This window comes from Notolepis coatsorum (assembly GCF_963971535.1).
Source record: "Notolepis coatsorum genome assembly, chromosome: 8".
In the NCBI taxonomy this organism is placed as follows: Eukaryota; Metazoa; Chordata; class Actinopteri; order Aulopiformes; family Paralepididae; genus Notolepis; species Notolepis coatsorum.
The window spans coordinates 25,572,352-25,593,421 of NC_140172.1; the positions used below are offsets into that span (position 1 = coordinate 25,572,352).

The following is a 21,070-nucleotide window of genomic DNA, read 5'->3' on the forward strand; positions in this document are numbered from 1 at the left end:
AACTGAATTTACATGAAATGGGGATGTTTTAACTAAAACATGACACAAGACCTAGTATTTTAGTATAGTATAAAGTAAAAAGAAGAAAAAAAAGTTAAAGAAAACACATTTTTGTACACACAAAAATCTATGCCACTTATCGATTTCACGCAGTTATCGATAAATCGATAAGTGGTCTCAGCCTTAATATTATCCAGGACTGGCTGAGTGAGGAGGGGGACTGAATGATGTCACACTTTGATAACATTTCAGTTACCAATTGGCTAATGTTAGATAGCTCTGATAGTTAGCTAGCCCAGCTGACCTCTAAATGTTATAGTCTTAAAAGAAAAAGGTCTAGTTTTCATGCTGCACGCAGGCCTTTAAGCTGCTTGTAATGTGTAGATGGGAGGTACAGTACATGTCCATCTTTGTCCAGACATTGTAATTTTTAGTTTTTATGAACATTGTAACTGCGTCAACAGTTCTTGAACTTTGTCTTCCAAAAGATACTTTTTGTTGGCCAACAATTTCAGAAACGACAAACCCCTCATGAACTCCCTGTCTGTCATAAATAAGGAGCAATAGCTTATTCTTAACCCTTTCACTGCCACACGACAGCCGGTTAACCCTTTCACTGTGACAATACAGAAGGTTAGCCCTTTACTATCACACAACCGACGGCGATGCTCCATCATTAGCATCATTAGCTCTGCATCCGCGGAGCTAATGATGCTAATGATGGAGCATCGCCGTCGCTTGTGTGATAGTAAAGGGTTAACCTTCTGTCGTGTGGCAGTGAAAGGGTTAACCTTCTGTTGTGTGGCAGTGAAAGGGTTAACCTTCTGTCGTGTGGCAGTGAAAGGGTTAGGCAGTGAAAGGGTTAACCTTCTGTCGTGTGGCAGTGAAAGGGTTAACCTTCTGTCGTGTGGCAGTGAAAGGGTTTTCCTCACTTGTTGTCATTGTTTTTGTTGTTGTCGTCGTTTTTTGTTGTCGTTTGGTTTGATTGTTCGTTTGTTTTGTGTAAAACTCAAGTTCACATAACGATGCTGCTTGTTCAAATCACGTTCTTGGAAAATAATGTTCTTTGACACGGCTTGAAAGTCTCAATGTTCCTTTTGCAATTCTCACCCCTTGTGTTTGGCCCAACTAATATAGAAATGAGCGGACAGAGGGCGGCTGGGTGGCGCAGCGGACATTGCGCTCGTCACCAACGCAAGAGACACCGGGTTCGACTCCGGCTGTCGGCGTTGCCTCCGGCTTGGGCCGGTCGTCATACTAACTCAATTGACAGAGTTAGCGGGTGGAAGTCGATGGGTGGTAATCTGGTCGTTGTGGACAGCGACTCCTACAGGTCGGTTGGGGACGCCTGCACAGCAGAGCCAGGAAAATAGCGGGGGTAGTGTGAGCCTCCCACATGTTACACCTCGCCAATGAGAGTCCGCGCTGGCAGGTGAAAAGATGTGACAGGCTGCCTCTTGTACCGGAGGGGACATGTGATGCAAGGCTTCTATCCTCCCTACAACCGGCCAGTGGGGGGCATATGCGAGCAACGTTCAAGACAGGGGAGGGGAGAATTGGCACAGCGGGTAATTGGGATGGGAGAAAAATAGAAAAAATAGGAGAAAAAAATTAAAAAGTGCCTTGACGTTCATTCCTCTGCCATCTGTCTTTACTGCATGTTGTCTCACTGCTCTGGTATGGACTTCCATCACCTCTTTACTGCATGTTGTCTCACTGCTCTGGTATGGACTCCCATCACCTCTTTACTGCATGTTGTCTCACTGCTCTGGTTTGACTCCCTGTCACCTGTCACAGCATGCTGCTTCTGAAGTGAACAAGACATGCATGCAGAATGGAATCCCCAATGCGCCTCGCTCCTCTCGCCGGCAGGGTCCTAAACGTTGTGCTTCTCTTTGTGACCCGCCAGACGCCGGTCGGACAGCTGCTGCCGTCGCGGGGAACCCGGACCCAAAGGCTCGCAGGATGGTGGCCATCTTTGATTACGATCCGCGAGAAAGCTCCCCCAACAGCGACGTAGAGGTCAGAGTTGTGTCTCAGTGCAGATTTGAACTTCTCTTTCATTCAAGATCTAGATTTGGCACTGTGTGTGTATGTATTAGTTATACATCCACATTTACGTACATACAATACATTGCATCATTAGCACAGCTCAGATACATTTACAAGTGCAATGAACCAACAATAAATAATAAAATATAAATAATACAATTATATAGTATAATAGTATAGTATATAGAAGTATAACATAGAATAATACATTATATAATAGAACAGTACTATAAATATATAGATAAATGTGTGTGTGGTGTGTGTGTGTGTATAAATGAATGAACCTCAGTAAATATGAAATTTAACTGATAGATACACTAAATGTATTTATTTATGTTCATTTAATTGTGTTGATGTTTTCATTTCTGCAAAATAAGTATGTCCATTTTGTTTGGTTTGGTAAACATTGCACTATGAACAGTATCAGTGTACTGTATGTGTGTAGGGGCAGGTACAATAAGAATTTTCTTCTTCCTGTTCCTTTCGGCCATGGATTTTAGTGGATCATATTAAAGGGGACATGCATTGCTATTCCTAGCACTATTTGGGCAACTTTACACAATTCCTGTGAGTCTATTGAACACATCTGTAAGCTTTTATTCAAAATAATTCATTGTTTTATATTTCTAATCAAGTACTCAAAAGACAAATTTTTCTCACTTTGGATTTCAGGTTGTGTTGGCCTGGCTCCGCCCATAAGCACTTTGAGTGACAGTCATCCACACAGTCTGCGACTGGCACAGAGAGAGATAGAGAGAGACTGAGGGGGTTACTAATTAATTTCGCAGTGGGGGGGCATAATCCCACGGGACAATGCATTGGTAACTTGTTTCAAATGACAATATATACCCCTGTGATTATTATTGTACGGATCGGAATACGGGCGTGCGCGTGGGAGCATGCGCAAAGATATTACAGTGATATGCTGGTGCTCGACTGCGAGGGAGAGAGAGATGGAGAGGGAGAGAGAGAGAGGGACACACGGAGGCACGGAGCACTGTGTAAACGCTGCATGTGTGTGAGAGAAGACGGGTCCCTCTCTCTCTCTCTCCATCTCTCTCCCTCTCTCTCGCTCGTCCGCTCCCTGCTCGCAGTCAAAACCCGTTTGAGGAAGTGTCGGGTTACACTATGCGCTCTCTGCCTCGCTCTGTTTGAGGAAGTGAAGACTTCCACTCGCTCTGCAGTCGCTCTCAACCATAGACATTATTTAGAATTATATAGAATAGTTAGTTATGCAAATCAGTACCCTATTCACGTCAGCAATACCGTCAAATCAGCTTAGTTGAGTGAGGGAAGATCTCGTGAACTCGAGACTAGACTGATGTGTCAATATGGTAATTAGAGACACAGACCCATTGATACTAACCCCTATTACTATAAAACCATGCTAAACACAGAAAAAAGCCATTTATAATGCATGTCCCCTTTAAGTGAATGATATGTACTGAAGACACTGTTGGACTGTAACAATTCCATGTACAAATAAATACAATAAGATGATGATGACATAGCAAGTAGCCAAAATAAGGAGTACTGGGTTCTAATCACAGAGCATGTTCATTAGTTGACCTTCATACCGGCTTTGTTCAGCCTGCTTGAATCCAAGCATGAGGCATTTACCCCCTTGGTTAGTTTTATTTTTATTTGATAAGAACACCCGAATCAAACTTGGTGTGAACCCTGGAGGCCTTCATTCACACACAAGGAAAATTGGAAATCAAAGGAAAATTGCCCCAAATCATCGCCACCACCACTGGATCCTCATTTAGGCTTTCATGTCTTCAAAATAACTAGATGATATAACCATACTAAACAAATACCAAAGTGCATGCATAACTAAAAAGAATATAATAAATCACCAAAGATTTTATTGGACAACCTAAGTAGTAAAAGGTAATGTAACATGTAATGTTTTGTAACATGTGTGCAAGCCTAAATAGAAATAAGGGATAAAAATACAGCCTGCTGCCCTGCATGACCACAGGCCCTTGTTCATAAAGTTGTCAACTATATATGAAATAAAAACCAAACCAGTGACCAATGACAGGGTGACAGTGGCTCGGGAGGTAGAGCAGTGTCGTCTGGTAATCTGGAGGTCCCCGGTTCGATTCCCGCTCCTCCCGGGCAGCATGTCGATGTGTCCTTGAGCAAGACACTTAACCCCTAACTGCTCCCGATGAGCAGGTTGGCACCTTGCATGGTCGCCTCCGCCGTCGGTGAGTGAATGGGTGAGTGAATGGGTGAGTGAATGGGTGAGTGAATGGGTGAGTGAATGGGTGAGTGAATGTGTGAGTGAATGGGTGAGTGAATGGGTGAGTGAATGTGTGAGTGAATGGGTGAGTGAATGGGTGAGTGAATGGGTGAGTGAATGTGTGAGTGAATGGGTGAGTGAATGGGTGAGTGAATGGGTGAGTGAATGGGTGAGTGAATGGGTGAGTGAATGGGTGAGAGAATGGGTGAGTGAATGGGTGAGTGAATGGGTGAATGAATGGGTGAGTGAATGTGTGAGTGAATGGGTGAGTGAATGGGTGAGTGAATGGGTGTGTGAGTGTGTGAGTGAATGTGTGAGTGAATGGGTGAGTGAATGGGTGAGTGAATGTGTGAGTGAATGGGTGAGTGAATGGGTGAGTGAATGGGTGAGTGAATGGGTGAGTGAATGGGTGAGTGAATGGGTCAAATGTGAGGAACAAATTGTAAAGCGCTTTGGGTAAAATGCACCATTTGCCATTTATTTACCAATGAAATACAGCAACAAAAGTAACAATTCAACGGACTTAGTGCCTCTAAGGTGAAAGTGCCTCTAAGAAGTTGAGAATAAAAGTATCCTATAATGAATAAGAACAAGAACGAGCAAATATATTGAAATTCTTTATTGGGAATAACCCCTTGAGATGTAGCATCTGGTTTTCGAGGGGCTCCCAACACAATACAATGTCTGCACATTTTCAGAAAACAAACAAACAAACAACATTAGACATCGAAACAGAATCTACAACAACTAAATCAACTAAGAAATAACAATACAAAACAAGTAAACCAACAGACGAGATCACAAAATACACAGGACAGACAAAACAAAACAACAAAACACAAGTCAAGCAAGGATAGGAATGGATCGTTACTTCGGAAGAGATCAGTCATGAATGTCATGATAGTATGCAGTATATACATGATACACTAAAAACATGTACATGTACTCTGATAGTAAGAAGACAGCGCCTTTTTAAATAAATAAAAAAGATGAAATGGAACGAGTATTTGCAAGTAGGTTATTCCAATCAGAAGGGGCTTTGAACAAAAAGGCTTTCTTGGCTGTTGAAAGTGTATATAGGTATGGAAAAATAAAGTTGTCTAGAATGCCTTAAATAATAATTGGAAGAATATGGAGCCAAGTATTGTTTTAGATATTGCGGATAATTAAAATGAAAACAGATCTAGTGATCTGGTTAGTGATCTGCGTCCTGTGGCCCCCTCCAGGCGGAGCTGACCTTCAGCGCGGGGGACATCATCAACGTGTTTGGAGACATGGACGACGACGGCTTCTTCTACGTGAGTTCCTTATCGCTTCACCTACTGCGGTGACTCCCTCACTGTTGAAATGGACTCTTGATGACTCGTCGTTTTGTCCGTTCCTCCCAGGGAGACCTGAACGGACACAAAGGCCTGGTGCCCTCCAACTTCCTGCAGGCCGCCTTACCAGAGGAGGCCCCGCCAGGCCCCCCCCCGCGCGCCCAGCCCGCCCAGCCCGCCCCCGAGCCCAGGAGAGAACCACAGGTATAGCTTGAAAGCTCTCTGGGTCTTTGTGTGGCGGTCACTTGTTACAGTACAGTATTATGGATAAAAGCATGGATTCATAAATGAAAAGAGTAAAAAAAAAAAATCTGTCATACTTTGTTCTCCGTGGACTTTTTCTTTTTGTCACTTGTCTTGTTTTTTCAGCGACTGGATGCTTCCTTTCTTTTTGTAACTTTGCTATAATTTTCCCTGTTTTGTTTATTGTTTTGCATTTCGGTTTCCTGCATGGCCTTTTTTTTTGCAGAAGCAGAAGCGAAGTGTTCACTTTGAGACTTGATCGTAAGTGTTTCTGGATCACCTTGGCACAGTAGCCAACCCCCTGTGGCCCCTCCCTCACTCCTTGAGGCCCCTCTTTCACTCCATGTGGCCCCTCCCTCACTCCGTGTGGCCCCTCCCCCACTCCCTGTGGCCCCTCCCTCACTCCCTGTGGCCCCTCCCTCACTCCCTGACGCTGTGTCGATGAACCCTCCATCTTTTAGCCTTAGCAGTAGAGTCCTCCGTTACAAACCCAAACTCTGAACCACTGCCTCTCCTCGTCCTCCCTGTCCCTGTCCTGCTGTTGTATCCTGCTATTACTGTATATACAGTAGTCTCCAGTTACAAACGCACCTTTCAGTGCAGAAAGATGAATGGTGTCTTCTTCCACCATTTTGGCCATTCTACCACTGGGTGTCGTTTGTACCAATGACCACCAGTGATTTGCAATTTAAACGGCTGTCCTGTCATTAACGTAATGTATAGCTGGTTAAGAACTGGTGTGAGTTCTGTTTTTGAAGCATTTTGCAATTGAAAAGGTACTGATGCGTTATTATTATGACATCAAAGTGTGCATCTCAATCTGGAGACTACTGTATTTACATAAAGTAGATTTAGATAGATATTGATACACATATTATTAAAGATATTATTGTGGATCAAAATAGCTTTTGATATGGTCCGTCTTTGTTTGGTCAACCAGTATAGTGTATAACCAGTGTAGTGTATATCTAACCAGTATAGTGAGCACATTACTGTAGAAGGTGTCTCCTCACACTGTTCATGTCTCCCTGAAGGTGAGCCGGAGCCCCTCTGTGGAGCAGCCAGACCCCGGACCCCCCGCGGCAGAAGAGCCTCTACGAGACCCCCGGACAGAACCGCCTCGCCCGCCGGTCCCGACAACCCACACAGACACACGCCCGAAACCGGAACCACCACCACACACAGGCCCCGCCTCTGACCCAGCTCCGGTCCCAGCGGCGGATCCAGTTGGGACCCGGACCGGCGGCCCTCCTCCTCCTCCTCCTCCTTCCTGCGGCCCCGACGCGGGCAGCCCCACGCAGACGGACTGCTCCCCGCAAGGCAAGAAGAAGAAAGGCTTCTTTTCCAAAGGCAGGAAGCTTTTCAGAAAGTTGGGAGCCAGCAAGAGAGAATGAGCAGCTGGGAGGTTCAAAGGTCAAAGCACTTCCCCCCCCCCCCTCATGTCTGCTCTATTAGTCTCACCTGTTATTCTGTTAGTCGCTATCTGATGTACTGTGACTGACACACGCGCTAACCTGTCAGCAGCAGGGATATCCTGGACCTGACAACACCTCTAGATCAACCTGTAGAGATATCCTCGGGCTGGGCGATAAAACGACAACGATAATTATTGCGATGTATTTTTCCTCATCGATATGAAACGTGGTCATAATCGATAATAATTATACTTTTTTTCTTTTTACATTTGTATTGTGACCTGCAACAGGGCAGCTTTAAAACTAGAGACAGTGGACGGACTGCAACTTAAAGTAATGGCTTTGCTTGTCCAAATGACAATACTGACCAAATTGAGATTTATCAACTCCCCTGGTACTTTCGCTTTCAAACCAGCTGCAGCCTGAGAACTGGAGTGGGAGGGGCTGTAACACTAAAGATGGCGGCAACGACAAAGAATTGCTGCAAAATAAACATACATTTGTTGCTTAAATAATAATAATAATAAAAAATATAATACATTTGTTTTAATACTAATAAAAATATCGATAATGATCGATATTGAACGATATGAATTTTATTTTATAAAAAAATTTGATACCATTTTTTGCCATATCGCCCAGCCCGGACAACACCTCTAGATCAACCTGTCAGCGGCAGAGATATCCTGGACCTGACGACACCTCCTCTTATGCAGTAGAGTAACTCGTCTCGTAGAGTCAACAAAGCATTGCAGCGTCACAAGAGCATGCTAACGTGCATGTCCAAGTATTCCTACTCAATTTACTTCCGAATAGATTTTCTCAAACAAAAAGGAAAAAGTATTATCCAAGTATTTTAAAATCAGTGGTCAACTTATTTGAGCATTTTTCCGTTTAGACGTCAATCTTTAAGAGTCGTCGTCGTCGCCGAGGGGACTGGATTTGAGATGCGGCCCGGACGTACAGTATCGCCGCTACCTGATACAAGACTAGGTTTTGAAAAATCCTGCGCTTAAGATTAACAGTGTTAAGAAAACAGATGGAAGGGAGTAGTAGTCCATCTCTTCTGTATTGAAAGGAAAACCACCGTCCGTTCTGAACAGGCTGTCGGTACATTTCAGAAGGACTCTGTGATTGTTGGTCTTTTTAAGAGTAATTGTACAAAAACTTGTTTGTGTGTCCACCTCCTCCTCCATGTGGCATGGAGTGGTGCCAGAGCTGTATCACTGTAGCTGCAGCAGATATCGTACTGTACCACTACCATCTATTTTAACGCCTGTGGGGTAGATCTCATTTATATTATGTTGAAGGCTGTTAACAAGGTTTATTGAAGTCCAACGTATTTGTAAATGTCGAGAATGTGAAGGGTGGATCTTCTTTGGTGTTAGTGTGTGTTTGTGTGTGTGGGTGTGTGCATGTGTGCGTGCATGTGTGCGTGTGCATGTGTGTGTGTGTGTGTGTGTGTATATATATATATATAGACAAAGCTGCCCAGTCCACTGGTGAGACTGAAATTAGATGCCTTTCACGCAACTCCCGTTGTTCATAACTCTAACGTTACAACTGTCTCGGCTGGCCCAAACGTTGCGTGCTGCTCTCTATATGTATGTTTGTATGTATTTGTGAGAGAAAGAGAGAGATCTTGTTTATCGTGACTCTACTGTATCGTAACAGAGTCTAATGTTATTTATCTCTTTGTTTGTCGGCTCCCTCGACTTAGGAGTATTATGAGAAAGGGACTGCTGACTGCTGACATGTGGTTATTGGGTTTGAACGACTTAATGCTAACATCATGACTGACCATGCAGTGTAGCCGCATGTGATTTGTTGATGTTAGCATCGAGTCCCAGTTGTTAGCGACCGTTATTATTTGTCACCGACAACTCATTATGCAGTGATTTTGTTTTTATTTGTTTTTATTAGATCATTATTTAATTGTTGGTTTGACGCAGGGCCGGTGAGTCACCTCTCAGGTTTTGTTTTTCTTGTAATTTCATAGTGTACCGCGCCACTTGTCGAGGCTGTGGTTGTTGAAAACCGCGGAATATGATGTTTGCCAAAATCGTAGGTGCTTTGCCTGTTACCATAGCTACGAGAGACCAAGCATCATACACCGTGGGATGTTCAATGGGGTGAATTGTTGAGTGGATGGACAATAGACATGTGTTCTTCTGTGTGGGACTAATGCTGCCTTCAAATGAAACCTGTGAGTTTGTGGTTTCATCGTGGGAAGTTGAGCGCATGAATGTTGTGAGAACACAGTTGCTTAGCAACTGGACAACGTTGTCTTGAAGGCACCCAAGCTAATGGTTTAGCTAGCTAGCAAATGTGAAATTCAAAGTCATAATTGACCATTGAGAATATGAAAATGTTCCTTAGATATATTATACAATTGTTAAGAAAGACTCTATATGACTCCACTGCTAAATGAACTTCCATGAGCTTTGCCATTTTTACACACAGGGAATTGGCATAAAGACAAACATTTGGGAGTAAATGGGAGAAAAATAAACGAAAATTCCCACTTAGGAAGTGAATGCCATGAGTTATGAATACCACAACAGTGGGTCGTTCATATGGACTCTTCCTGTGAACACAACCCCCTTTGAAGGCACCATATTTCACTTTAATTGCAGATGTGTAACAAATACAATACAATCCATATTCCACCCCACTGAAGTACCCCACGTGGGTTAGATGGGAGTCAAAGCACACCTGACTACAGCAGTCGGAGGCAAATCTTTTCTTGTGTTTGTTTTCACGTTATGAATGTTTTTTTCATTTAGTTTTTTATTGTAAATCCTTTGTCATTGTTATATAAAGGGAGCATTACTGCACCAAGAGCAGAAAAAATGCCAAGAATGAATGAATGGGAGGGGGTGGAGGGGATTGCCGATGTCACTTTAGAGGTGGACTTTGAATCTGCGAGATGGAGGCAAGATTGACATGGCTGTATTGTATGGGATAATTTTTTTGGGGGAGGGGGGGGGGGGTACTCTAAAAAGTTGCCGAAATGTACAGTGAATCTTTGTATGGTTATTTGTATTTCACGGCCTTTAAAATGCACAAGTATTCCCCCTACCTGCTCGGTAGTGAGTAGGGTGCTATATACACTGTCCTGTCTCCACAAGCACCCGTCCCGTTCCCGCTCTGCCGACCGACTAGGACCTACACCCATAGGTAGCGTTTTTAGAACAGTTGATAATATTTAGCCTTACAAGACCTTGTTTAGTCTTAATATGTTGTTTACAGTATGTTTATTGATTGCATGCATATAAGAAGTTATACCCATATTCTGCCTTATTTATATTAATACTGTCATATTTATGTTTTTATATATATATATATATATATATATATATATATATATATATATATATATATATATATATATATATATATATATATATATATATATATATATATATATATATATATATATATATATATATATATAGTTTTATTTGGCTTTTCAGTTTGCAGTATTCGAGTAGTGTGATTGTTGATGCAGTGGAAAGAATGTTTTAGGAGTTATGTGACTGTATATATAAAGAGTGTTGGGACTTTGATTCCGTGGTATATTTTTATACAGCGAAGCGGAACTTCTTTATTTTTTTTTCTTTAGTCTTTCCCTGACCTGTATTCTTTCAACACCAGTGGAAGATTTACCTTTTATATATCAATGTTTTTATGACCCGTTTTGGAAAAGCTCATCTGTAAATATTACTCTTTTTCTTTTGTTAATATTGTTTTTCTGATGTCTTTTCTCTTCTTTTTTTTTGCATGTCCAGGCAGTGTTTTGTGGAGGAACAATAACTGAAGTAGTGCACAGACGACTTGTTGACTTGAAATTGTGGGAGTTTCTTTCAATATGTATCTTTTTACAGGAATAAAGTATGTATATTTTCACACAAAATATTTTCTTACGCTGATTCTGTTTTGCGGGTGCGGTATTTTAAAGGAACACGTCAACTTTTTGGGAGATTAGCTTATTTTCCATCTACCCTGGTCCCTGGAGTTAGACAAGCAGATACATACCCGTTTCTTATCTGTGCAATGTGTGCATGCATTAGGCACAATAGTTCCGAGTATATATCTGCTTAGAAAATTTTAATGTCTAATTCTTTTTTTCGTGGTAAATACACAGGTCACAACATGTTTACAGGGACGTTTTGGAGTTGTATTTGGAGTGTATTTCATGACTGTTGGGAACTAGGCTACACTGGCACACCTACTTCCAGTGAATGACGCTAAGCTAGGCTAACGGCACGGCTGTTTCCTAAGCCTAATGCATGCACAGAGAAGAAAAGGGTATGTATCTGCTCGTCTAACTCCAGGGTAGATGGCAAATAAGCTAATTTCCCAAAAAGTTGCCGTGTTCCTTTAACACAGTCAATACTAAATGCTTAAGCCATAATGTAGAAGGAGTGCAATATTGCGGTTACCTGTGTGCTGTGGTTGTTGGATCGAGGTTGGTGCTAAATAAACCACCACACAGCATGACCTCCAGTAAGTTATTGCTTGTATACAACATTACATTATGTACTGTTAATAAAAAAAAGGTTTACATTATATTTTCTAACTAAAGTGTTACATAAAGCCCAAATCATTATTTTGGTTATCTATCAACAATGAAGCCCGTATTGCTAAGCAATGTAACATAGCAATTCACACTATACACTGGTTATAAGCACTCGTGGAATGTCTCGTCCAATCACAATGCATGTTTGAAAGTGGTATAAATGTTGTGTACTGTATATATATAATATATATATATGGTATAAAAGAAAACACATTGGAAGGTGAAATTATTCTCATGGGAAATGTTTTATTTTACACTTTACTGAACACACAAACAAACAACAACACAGTTTCCAATCCAATATTTCACAAAGCAACTGGCTCCGTCCCGTCCTGTGTGCCACACAGCCACCCATGTGAACAGACGACACAGTGGGTAGCGGCGTGGCCCCAAGTGAGACGAGAGCCGGTTCCTCTTTTCTCACTTCCTGTGTTGTGCACCGTACCAACTCGCTCTTCTTTCTCTCCGTAGCCAACAGTACACTCATCCATAAAGTAGGAAACACTACACTGTGGACGTGAGTTTAGTAGTGCTTTCTACTTTATGGATGAGTGCACTGTACGTCCATGCAGTCCTCTGGTCCTCTGTTCACCCGGTCTCCCGCTCCTCTCTTCTTCTCTCCTGCACCTGCCTCCTCGCTTGTGCACCCCCCCCCCCCCCCCCCCCTGTTCCACACAGCTGTGCTCTCACTAAGCCCCACCCAGGCACACGCCCGTACGCAAACTGCTGAAACTCTTCAAGATAATTCATATTACATAAACACACACACACACACACAAACACACATTCCTTGCTTCAGTGGAACAGGACAAAAGGCTCGATTACTGCTTTGTCTCAAAATATTTGCATACACATGTTGGTTCAAAGTATTAACGTAAAAAGCAGAAAAGGCAACGGTCGGAACAGAACTGATCCTAGATCAGCGTGCGGAGGCCATGGCGGAGGCACTATCTTACGGGAAGCCATTTTGGCTGCTGGCCCATGACTAAGCTTTTTCAGTCTACATTGTAGATCATTTTGTAATGTCACATGAAAAAGTCATTCAAAAAAGTAATTCCAAATATGATAGCCATAGCATCTCAATTCTGTCCATAATTTAGAATTGTCTGTAAAATGTCTGTTCTCAGCCCATTGGACACACTACTAAATGACTCAACAAAGTACCATCTCTCCGTTTCTATTACGATTGTGGTTTGTGGCCTACTACACTTTAATCTAAATGACCTTTTAACAGATGTATCCTTCTGACCAGTGTCAAGGCCTAGACATTAGACTGAATGGATGAAAAGCCAACAACAACAACAACAACAACAACAACAACAACTCATTATTACTCAACATATTAATATTACAAATAATAATAAATAAATAAATAAATAAACTACAGTATTAAAGTGTCACACACACTGTCGTCCATACTTCACCTCGAACGCGGAGTCGGTTTCTCATCCACTGGTCTCCCAGGTGTCCTCCTCCTCCTCTGTCTTAGAACTGGAGTGAAGAAGAAGAAGTAGCTGCTCTCCTTTTTAACCCCTTGGGGACCACGTGGTGCGCGACCACAGGAAGAGGTGTAACAGTCACAGCCGCTCTCCTTCCGTCCCCCTGTTTCACGCCTGCGGATGCTGTTCTAGACACGCCCACAGAGGCCCTTAGACACGCCCACAGAGGCCCCGACACCAGGGCCTCTCCGCTCCGCCGCACCACTACTTTTGTTGTATGATAGATTTGCCCCAAATTGAACCAAAATGTATGGGAAATATGAATATAGCTATGGTCTCCAGTCGTCAACTCCTCAAAGCTTGGGCTTGCCATGTATAGTTAATATACCAACATTTCGTCAGCAACTCAGTGTGTGTGTGTGTGTGTGTGTTCTTGTGGGTCGCCCATCGCATGTGTGTGTGTGTGTGTGTGTGTGTGTGTGTGTGTGTGTGTGTGTGTGTGTGTGTGTGTGTGTGTGTGTGTTCCTGTGGGTCGCCCATCGCATGTGTGTGTGTGTGTGTGTGTGTGTGTGTGTGTGTGTGTTAATCTGATGACAAATAAAGACTTATACTTATAAAAGGTCTCCCCGTCTCTAGTTGTTGCCCTCTGAACCCCTCCTGTGTTCCTCTGTTTTCTCACCCGGCCCAGAAACTGCCATCCAGAATTCATCTTTCATATATTTTGGGTGTAAATGATTGAACCAAATCCTGTTGAGTTGAATGGTGGTTAAAGGAACACTCCAACATTTTAGGAAATTAGCTTATTTGCCATCTACCCTGGAGTTAGACAAGAAGATACATACCTTTTTCTTCTCTGTGCATGCAGTAGGAGTAGGAAGACGTGCACCGTTAGCCTAGCTTAGCGTCAGTCACTGGAAGTAGGTTCCTCCATTAGCCTAGTTCCAAACGTCTTCCTACTACTGCATGCACAGAGAAGAAAAAGGTATGTATCTTCTTGTCTAACTCCAGGGTAGATGTTGGAGTTTTCCTTTAAACTAACTAGCAGACAGACGGGCCCAAAGTTGATGATCAAAAGTGACTCAAAAGTTAAACCAGATCTGGAAGAAGAGATCAAAAGTACGGAAGCGTATTGCTGCCACACCAGAAACAGAAAAAAAGATCAGTATCACATTATAAGTAACGTGATAACTTATTGTTTCAACATAAAACGCTTCCCGTTATTATAACATGATAAGTTGGTATCACATTACCAACTTATCACATTATAACGTGAAACGTTTTATGTTAAAACAATATGTTTTCACGTTATAACGTGAAACTTTTTATGTTAAAACAATAAGTTATCACGTTATAACGTGAAATGTTTTATGTTAAAACAATAAGTAATAACGTGAAACATTTTATGTTAAAACAATACGTTATAACGTGAAACGTTTTATGTTAAAACAACGTGATACTGATCTTTTTTGTTCTGTTCCTGGTGTGGCAGCAATAGGCTTCCGTACAAAAGAGAAATGCTTCCCTTCACAAGTGTCTACAGCAGTGGAAATATTTCTTATTTCTTATTATATTATTTTGTGGGGGTGCTCTTGGATTTATAGGGATTGTGTAGACATGCATGGCAGGACATACTGTATGTTGGAGGTACATACTGTAAGTACAGTATGATCTAAAGCGACTCCAGCCGTTTGTTGGGGTGTTACAGCCATCCTTGGGGGAGCTATGGCACCCTGCTACACACTGTGTCAACTGAGCACCTCAGACCAAGAACCATATAAGTCTGTTTGATGTTTTCAGCGGGACAAACTTCTATTATCTAAACATGGTAAGTTAGACTATTGTGTTCAATCATAGTTAAAGACAGTAGAGGCTGAGTAGTACTTTCTGTTGATATATCACATTCACAGAAAAAACTTGCATAATATACACGTACCTAAAAAGAAGAAAAAACACCAACACCGTAGGCTAGAGATAAATGATGGACTGCGGCAACTGTTAAATGAGCTAATGTCGTTATTCAAATGTAATATCAGCTTTATGGATCTACAACATGTTAGAAATGTCATGGACTCATGTAGGTTTCATGTCAGTCCACCAGCAGTCATGATCAGGGTCCATTCAATGTATGTACTCCTCCCAACATGATTCCACAATACTACTTGAAAAAGTAGTCCAGTGTCAGTGTGTTGAGTGTCCTACTCTTAACCCTTTCACTACCACACAACGGAAAGTTAACCCTTTCACTACCACACTACAGACAGTAGTGAAAGGGTTAACCTTCTGTCGCGTGCTAGTGAAAGGGTTAACCCTTTGTCGTGTGGCAGTGAAAGGGTTAACAATTTGGTAGTGTGGTAGTGAAAGGGTTAACCCTTTGTCGTGTGGCAGTGAAAGGGTTAACAATTTGGTAGTGTGGTAGTGAAAGGGTTAACCCTTTGGTAGTGTGGCAGTGAAAGGGTTAATGCACTTAAATGCTTGAATGGTCCTTTTGCATGTAGAACTTTAAATGGCTGACAAAGACATTTGATGATGCAAAAAAAAGATCTAGGAAGCTGGTGTGTAACCATTATAAAAGGAGATTACTGTGACACACTGGGGACCTCTAGCTATAGCTAATGTGTTATCCTACAGCCAATCACATCCTCATAAATATAACTAAATAACCTAAATGTGAGATTATTTTTCATATTAGTTATCTTCTGATATATTTGGTCTGTTTGCATGAGTCGGTATGATTCAGTATTTACAGGGCTAGTGTTTGAAAACATTGACATATTATTGTTATTAAACAACAATAAACCTGATCAAATTCAATAGTAAATGTCTCTTTCAGCCTAATGATGTTGATATTATCTTTAACTTTGAACACTTTTAACACCATGAAGGACAAACCGTGTGCACAATTACCATGAAAGCCATAAAGGGTCTGAGTTGAGCAGAAAGATGTAGGTGTGAACACAAAGTGAACAGATCTCTGATCAGAGCTGAAGTGAAACAGAAAAGGATCTGGAGTTATCTTTCAAAATAGATGTGAACTGAGTTCATTCATTTCCTCTTGGTCCTTTTTTTGGTCCACGAGTTTGGTTTGTTTAAAAAGGACCATTATGTGAAAACACCCAGCGATGTCATTCTGCAGAAATCAATGAACAATTATAAGTTATAAGAACAGATAAGTCACAGTGTTTATTAGCTGTATGGTTAAAGTAAAAATAAATAAATTAAACCTCCAGTTTAAAAGATACATAAAATAGCCTACACTGAACAGATTAGGAGATTGGTCTTTTAATCTACCCTAATAGGAAATGAATCATACTTGTAGACTCAATTGTACATTGACTACATATACAATGACAATTGAGCAAACAAAGATACACAAGGTAAGCAGATCAAGATGACAGTTTCTCCGGTGGCAACAGCCTTTCGGTTTGTGCTCCCAATTCTTCTTTGTTCTTGCCTTTATGACTCTCTTCATCTTGGGCTTCATGTAATCAGCCAGGAACACATTTGCAACACGAAGTTGGGTAACAATGCCGTAATGACACTAGCTGAGGGGGGGGGGGGGGGGATTACACCACAGTTAAAGTGTCTTTCTACTGTGTGTCCGGACTATGGGAAACATTTTGGTACACATGCTTATTGCATTAGGCCATTAGAACGTTCAACAGTGTGTGCGTTAGACATTAGGCATGCATTAGACATGCCCAAAAGAACAGGAAGTGGGTTTTTTTGTTGCTAACATTTGAAATGCTGTAACAGGTAGTTGTCTTAAAATGTACCAAAATAACCAAAAGAAAGATCAGCAATAGATCTTTAAAGTCTTTAAACGATATTTAAATGTACAAAATATTATACATGCATTTGTGAGAATGTGAGGTGACCATAAGATATCATAGAAGTGGTGCCCAAAAAAACAGGAAGTGACATATTGCTAAATTTGGAAATGGCTGCCTCTCACTTGCAAAAACAGAAAATTATTGTTTTACAGTCTACAAAAAAGCAAGGATTAGACCATTAAAGCACCTAATTACACAGTTATACTAGTATACACAGTTTTCATTCCAAGCAATTGAAAATCTTGTAGAATGCACAAATAAATTGATATTAGTGTATAGCTACATTCAAACTAAAATGGTTTTGGTGGCCATTTTGGATTGAACTATAAAAATGTCTTTATGGTCAAAAATGATGGGCACCTGTTTTAAAAAGTAACAACCTGCCACTACATCATAGTATTGGTTCACTTTGGAGGATAAGCTCCTCCAATATGAGAACTGGACGAGGTTCGCTGCACTGCATTGCTCCTCATTACTCAGAGATGTGACGTTAATGCTTACAAGGCAGGAGAGGGTGGAGATGAGATCGTCTACTGATAAAAAAAACTTGAACAGGAAGTACCTGTTGAGAAAAAGCATGGGTGTTATTTCCTGTGTGACGCCTGCGCTTACCGAAACAGACATTCAGTGGCTTGAAAAGGCTGTTTCATGTCACAAACAAACTACAGAAGGTTAACCCTTTCACTACCACACTACAGAAGGTTAACCTTTCACTACCACACTACGTAAGGGATAATGTATAGCTACGAGCGAGGTCATTGTCGCAAAATAATTGACCGACACGGAGTTTAGAATACCGAGGCGCCTCGCCGAGGTGTTCTTTAAACGTAGTGAAGGTCAATTATTTTGCGACAATGACCGAGTATAGCTATACATTATCCCGCTTATTACATGGCTAACTTACTAACAATATACTTCATTTTACACCATCGACAAGACGAGATCAAATGCAGACGCAGTTCTGTTCTGTCGCTCCGGCCCTGTCATCGCCGGCAGCTTCCCCGGCAGCCGGCAGTGTCTGATTGCACTGATGTCATTGGGCTTGATTGCGAACAGCTGCGCACAGCGGTCATTATTGCTCGGCAGAGGTCCGTTATCGAGTAATAACGGACCTCTGACGAGCGCTATTGACCAATCACAATCAAGCATTTCGGCGAATGTTAAAACGCCATGTAATAAAGAAGGTTAACCTTTCACTACCACACTACAGATGATTAACCTTTCACTACCACACTACAGAAGGTTAACCTTTCACTACCACACTACAGAAGGTTAACCCTTTCACTACCACACTACAGAAGGTTAACCTTTCACTACCACACTTCAGAAGGTTAACCCTTTCACTACCACACTACAGAAGGTTACCCCTTTCACTACCACACTACAGAAGGTTAACCCTTTCACTACCATACTACAGAAGGTTAACCTTTCACGACCACACTACAGAAGGTTAACCTTTCACTACCACACTACAGAAGGTTAACCCTTTCACTACCACACTACAGAAGGTTAACCTTTCACTACCACACTACAGAAGGTTAACCCTTTCACTACCACACTACAGAAGGTTAACCTTTCACTACCACACTACAGAAGGTTAACCCTTTATTATCACACTACAGAAGATTAACCCTTTCACTACCACACTACAGAAGGTTAACCTTTCACTACCACACTACAGAAGGTTAAAGAGCAGCTTTAAGGGCTCATGGAGTCCCATTAAAGGTGCCACTTGAGCACCACAGATATCACAACTTCTTTTATGAAAAGGAGACATCGAGAGGCTTCGTCTCTGACTTTTATCGTCACTTACTTACGTCCTCATATGATGTCGTTCCCCTAGACTTAGTTTGGAGGAAGGATATACCAAACTTGGAAGTAGATTTTGATTGGGATGAAGTCTGGGCAAACGTTCGGCTGTCGTCACGCAACCCGGATCATCAACAGATTAATCTTAATTTTATTCATAGGACTTACTTAACTCCTAGACGTTTGCACCTAATGGGGCTTAAACAAGACCCTTGATGCTCCTTGTGTTTAAACTGTGATATTGGTACATTTATGCATATGTATTGGGAATGCCCTCCTGTTAAGATATTCTGGGAAGAAGTAACCACGCAATTATCAGAATTTTTATTTCTGACCATACCTGTACTGCCTTCTGTATTGTTGTTGAATGATGTTTCTCAGTTATCAACCTCTGTACATGTAAAGAGACTAATTTTGTCCGGTCTTACGGCTGCCAAAAAGCTGATAGCATCACGCTGGATTCAACCGGATAAAATGTGCCAGAAGGTATGGGTTCTTACCTATCTCGATGTGATTTATCTAGAGATATCTACCGCACTAATTTTAGGTGTTAATGAAGCCAGCATAGCAATAGGTGGTTAGATGTGGTGGAGAAGATAAAGGGTAGCATATGAACTTGTAATCCCTGGTGTTAAACGGAATAATGGATGGATAGTCCAAGAGGGGGTCCTGAGGGGGGAGGGGGGGGGGGGGGGGGAGGGAAGGAGAAAAGTGAGGAAGAGCGAGCAAGAGCATATGTTGTATTGTATTGTATTTATGATGTGTATATCTTTTAATCTACATTTATTTTGATTTAAGTACTGGACAGTCATTATTGTTATTATTATGTCGGTCATAGTCCTGTGATTTATTGTGGATTTCTACTGTTAATGTATTGTGTGTCTAGTTTTATGTTAAAAAAGGGAAAATAAAAAACATTTGTTAAAAAAAAAGAAGGTTAACTGAAAAGTGGTTTCAATTCCTCTGCTAAACTAAACGCCCCACTGTAGTTGTAACAATGTGGTATTTATAACCTGAGAGAGATTAAGGGTAGATGAATGTAAAATGAATAATATGAAGTCCATATGAAGTTTTCATTCAGAAAGTAGATAGGGTGTATGATAGCATTAATTTTAATCAGCACATCAGATAACATGGAGCATTTTTTTTTGTGTGTATAATTGTTTTGTGCATGTTATGTTTAGACACCAGAAACATTCAGGCACTTTCAGGAATACAGCCTTTTTTTTAGGAAGGCCACCTGTAGAATAAATAGCATTTATATACTCTTGAGGAGTTTAGTTTGGATTTGAGCTTTGGGAGAGCCAGAATACCAATGGTCACAAATCATCCAAAATCATGGAAATAAATGATGTGAGAGGGAGGCTGTAGAGAGGACTTTCCCTCTGCGCTCTTTAAATAGTTCCTCTCTGAGCCCAGCGACCTGTTCTCAGTTTCTGAGTGTCTGCACACCACTTCCCCCACGGCTACATGCCCCTGCTTATCTCTGTCACTCTTCCTTCCATAAGCCTCTTCACATCGTGTCTCAAGAGACCTGTAGCATTGCTCAATCTTCTCATAGGGATGGAGATAAAGCGTGAAGGATAGATAGGCTGTCCTGCATGTAGTTGTCATTTACATCTAGTACACAGAGGGCCAGCTTACATTATTACACTGTTTACATCTAGTACTGAGGGCCAGCTTACATTATTACACTGTTTACATCTAGTACTGAGGGCCAGCTTACATTATTACACTGTTTACATCTAGTACACTGAGGGCCAGCTTACATTATTACACTGTTTACATCTAGTACTGAGGGCCAGCTTACATTATTACACTGTTTACATCTAGTACTGAGGGCCAGCTTACATTATTACACTGTTTACATCTAGTACTGAGGGCCAGCTTACATTATTACACTGTTTACATCTAGTACACAGAGGGCCAGCTTACATTATTACACTGTTTACATCTAGTACACAGAGGGCCAGCTTACATTATTACACTGTTTACATCTAGTACTGAGGGCCAGCTTACATTATTACACTGTTTACATCTAGTACTGAGGGCCAGCTTACATTATTACACTGTTTACATCTAGTACTGAGGGCCAGCTTACATTATTACACTGTTTACATCTAGTACACT

General features: G+C 41.5%; 1 protein-coding gene across 1 annotated transcript in view; it reads left to right on the forward strand.

Annotated features, from left to right (window-relative positions):
* tspoap1 (TSPO associated protein 1) overlaps positions 1-7,259 on the forward strand; it is a gene marked incomplete at both ends in the record, with an annotated part of 203,051 nt that extends 195,792 nt beyond the window's left edge. Inside the window, 4 exons of the mRNA XM_084320339.1 lie at positions 1,910-2,022; positions 5,530-5,601; positions 5,692-5,826; positions 6,900-7,259. Of these exons, the coding sequence (XP_084176465.1) occupies positions 1,910-2,022; positions 5,530-5,601; positions 5,692-5,826; positions 6,900-7,259 (680 nt within the window). The remainder of the gene's footprint in view (positions 1-1,909; positions 2,023-5,529; positions 5,602-5,691; positions 5,827-6,899) is intronic.
* Positions 7,260-21,070: the final 13,811 nt, after the last annotated feature.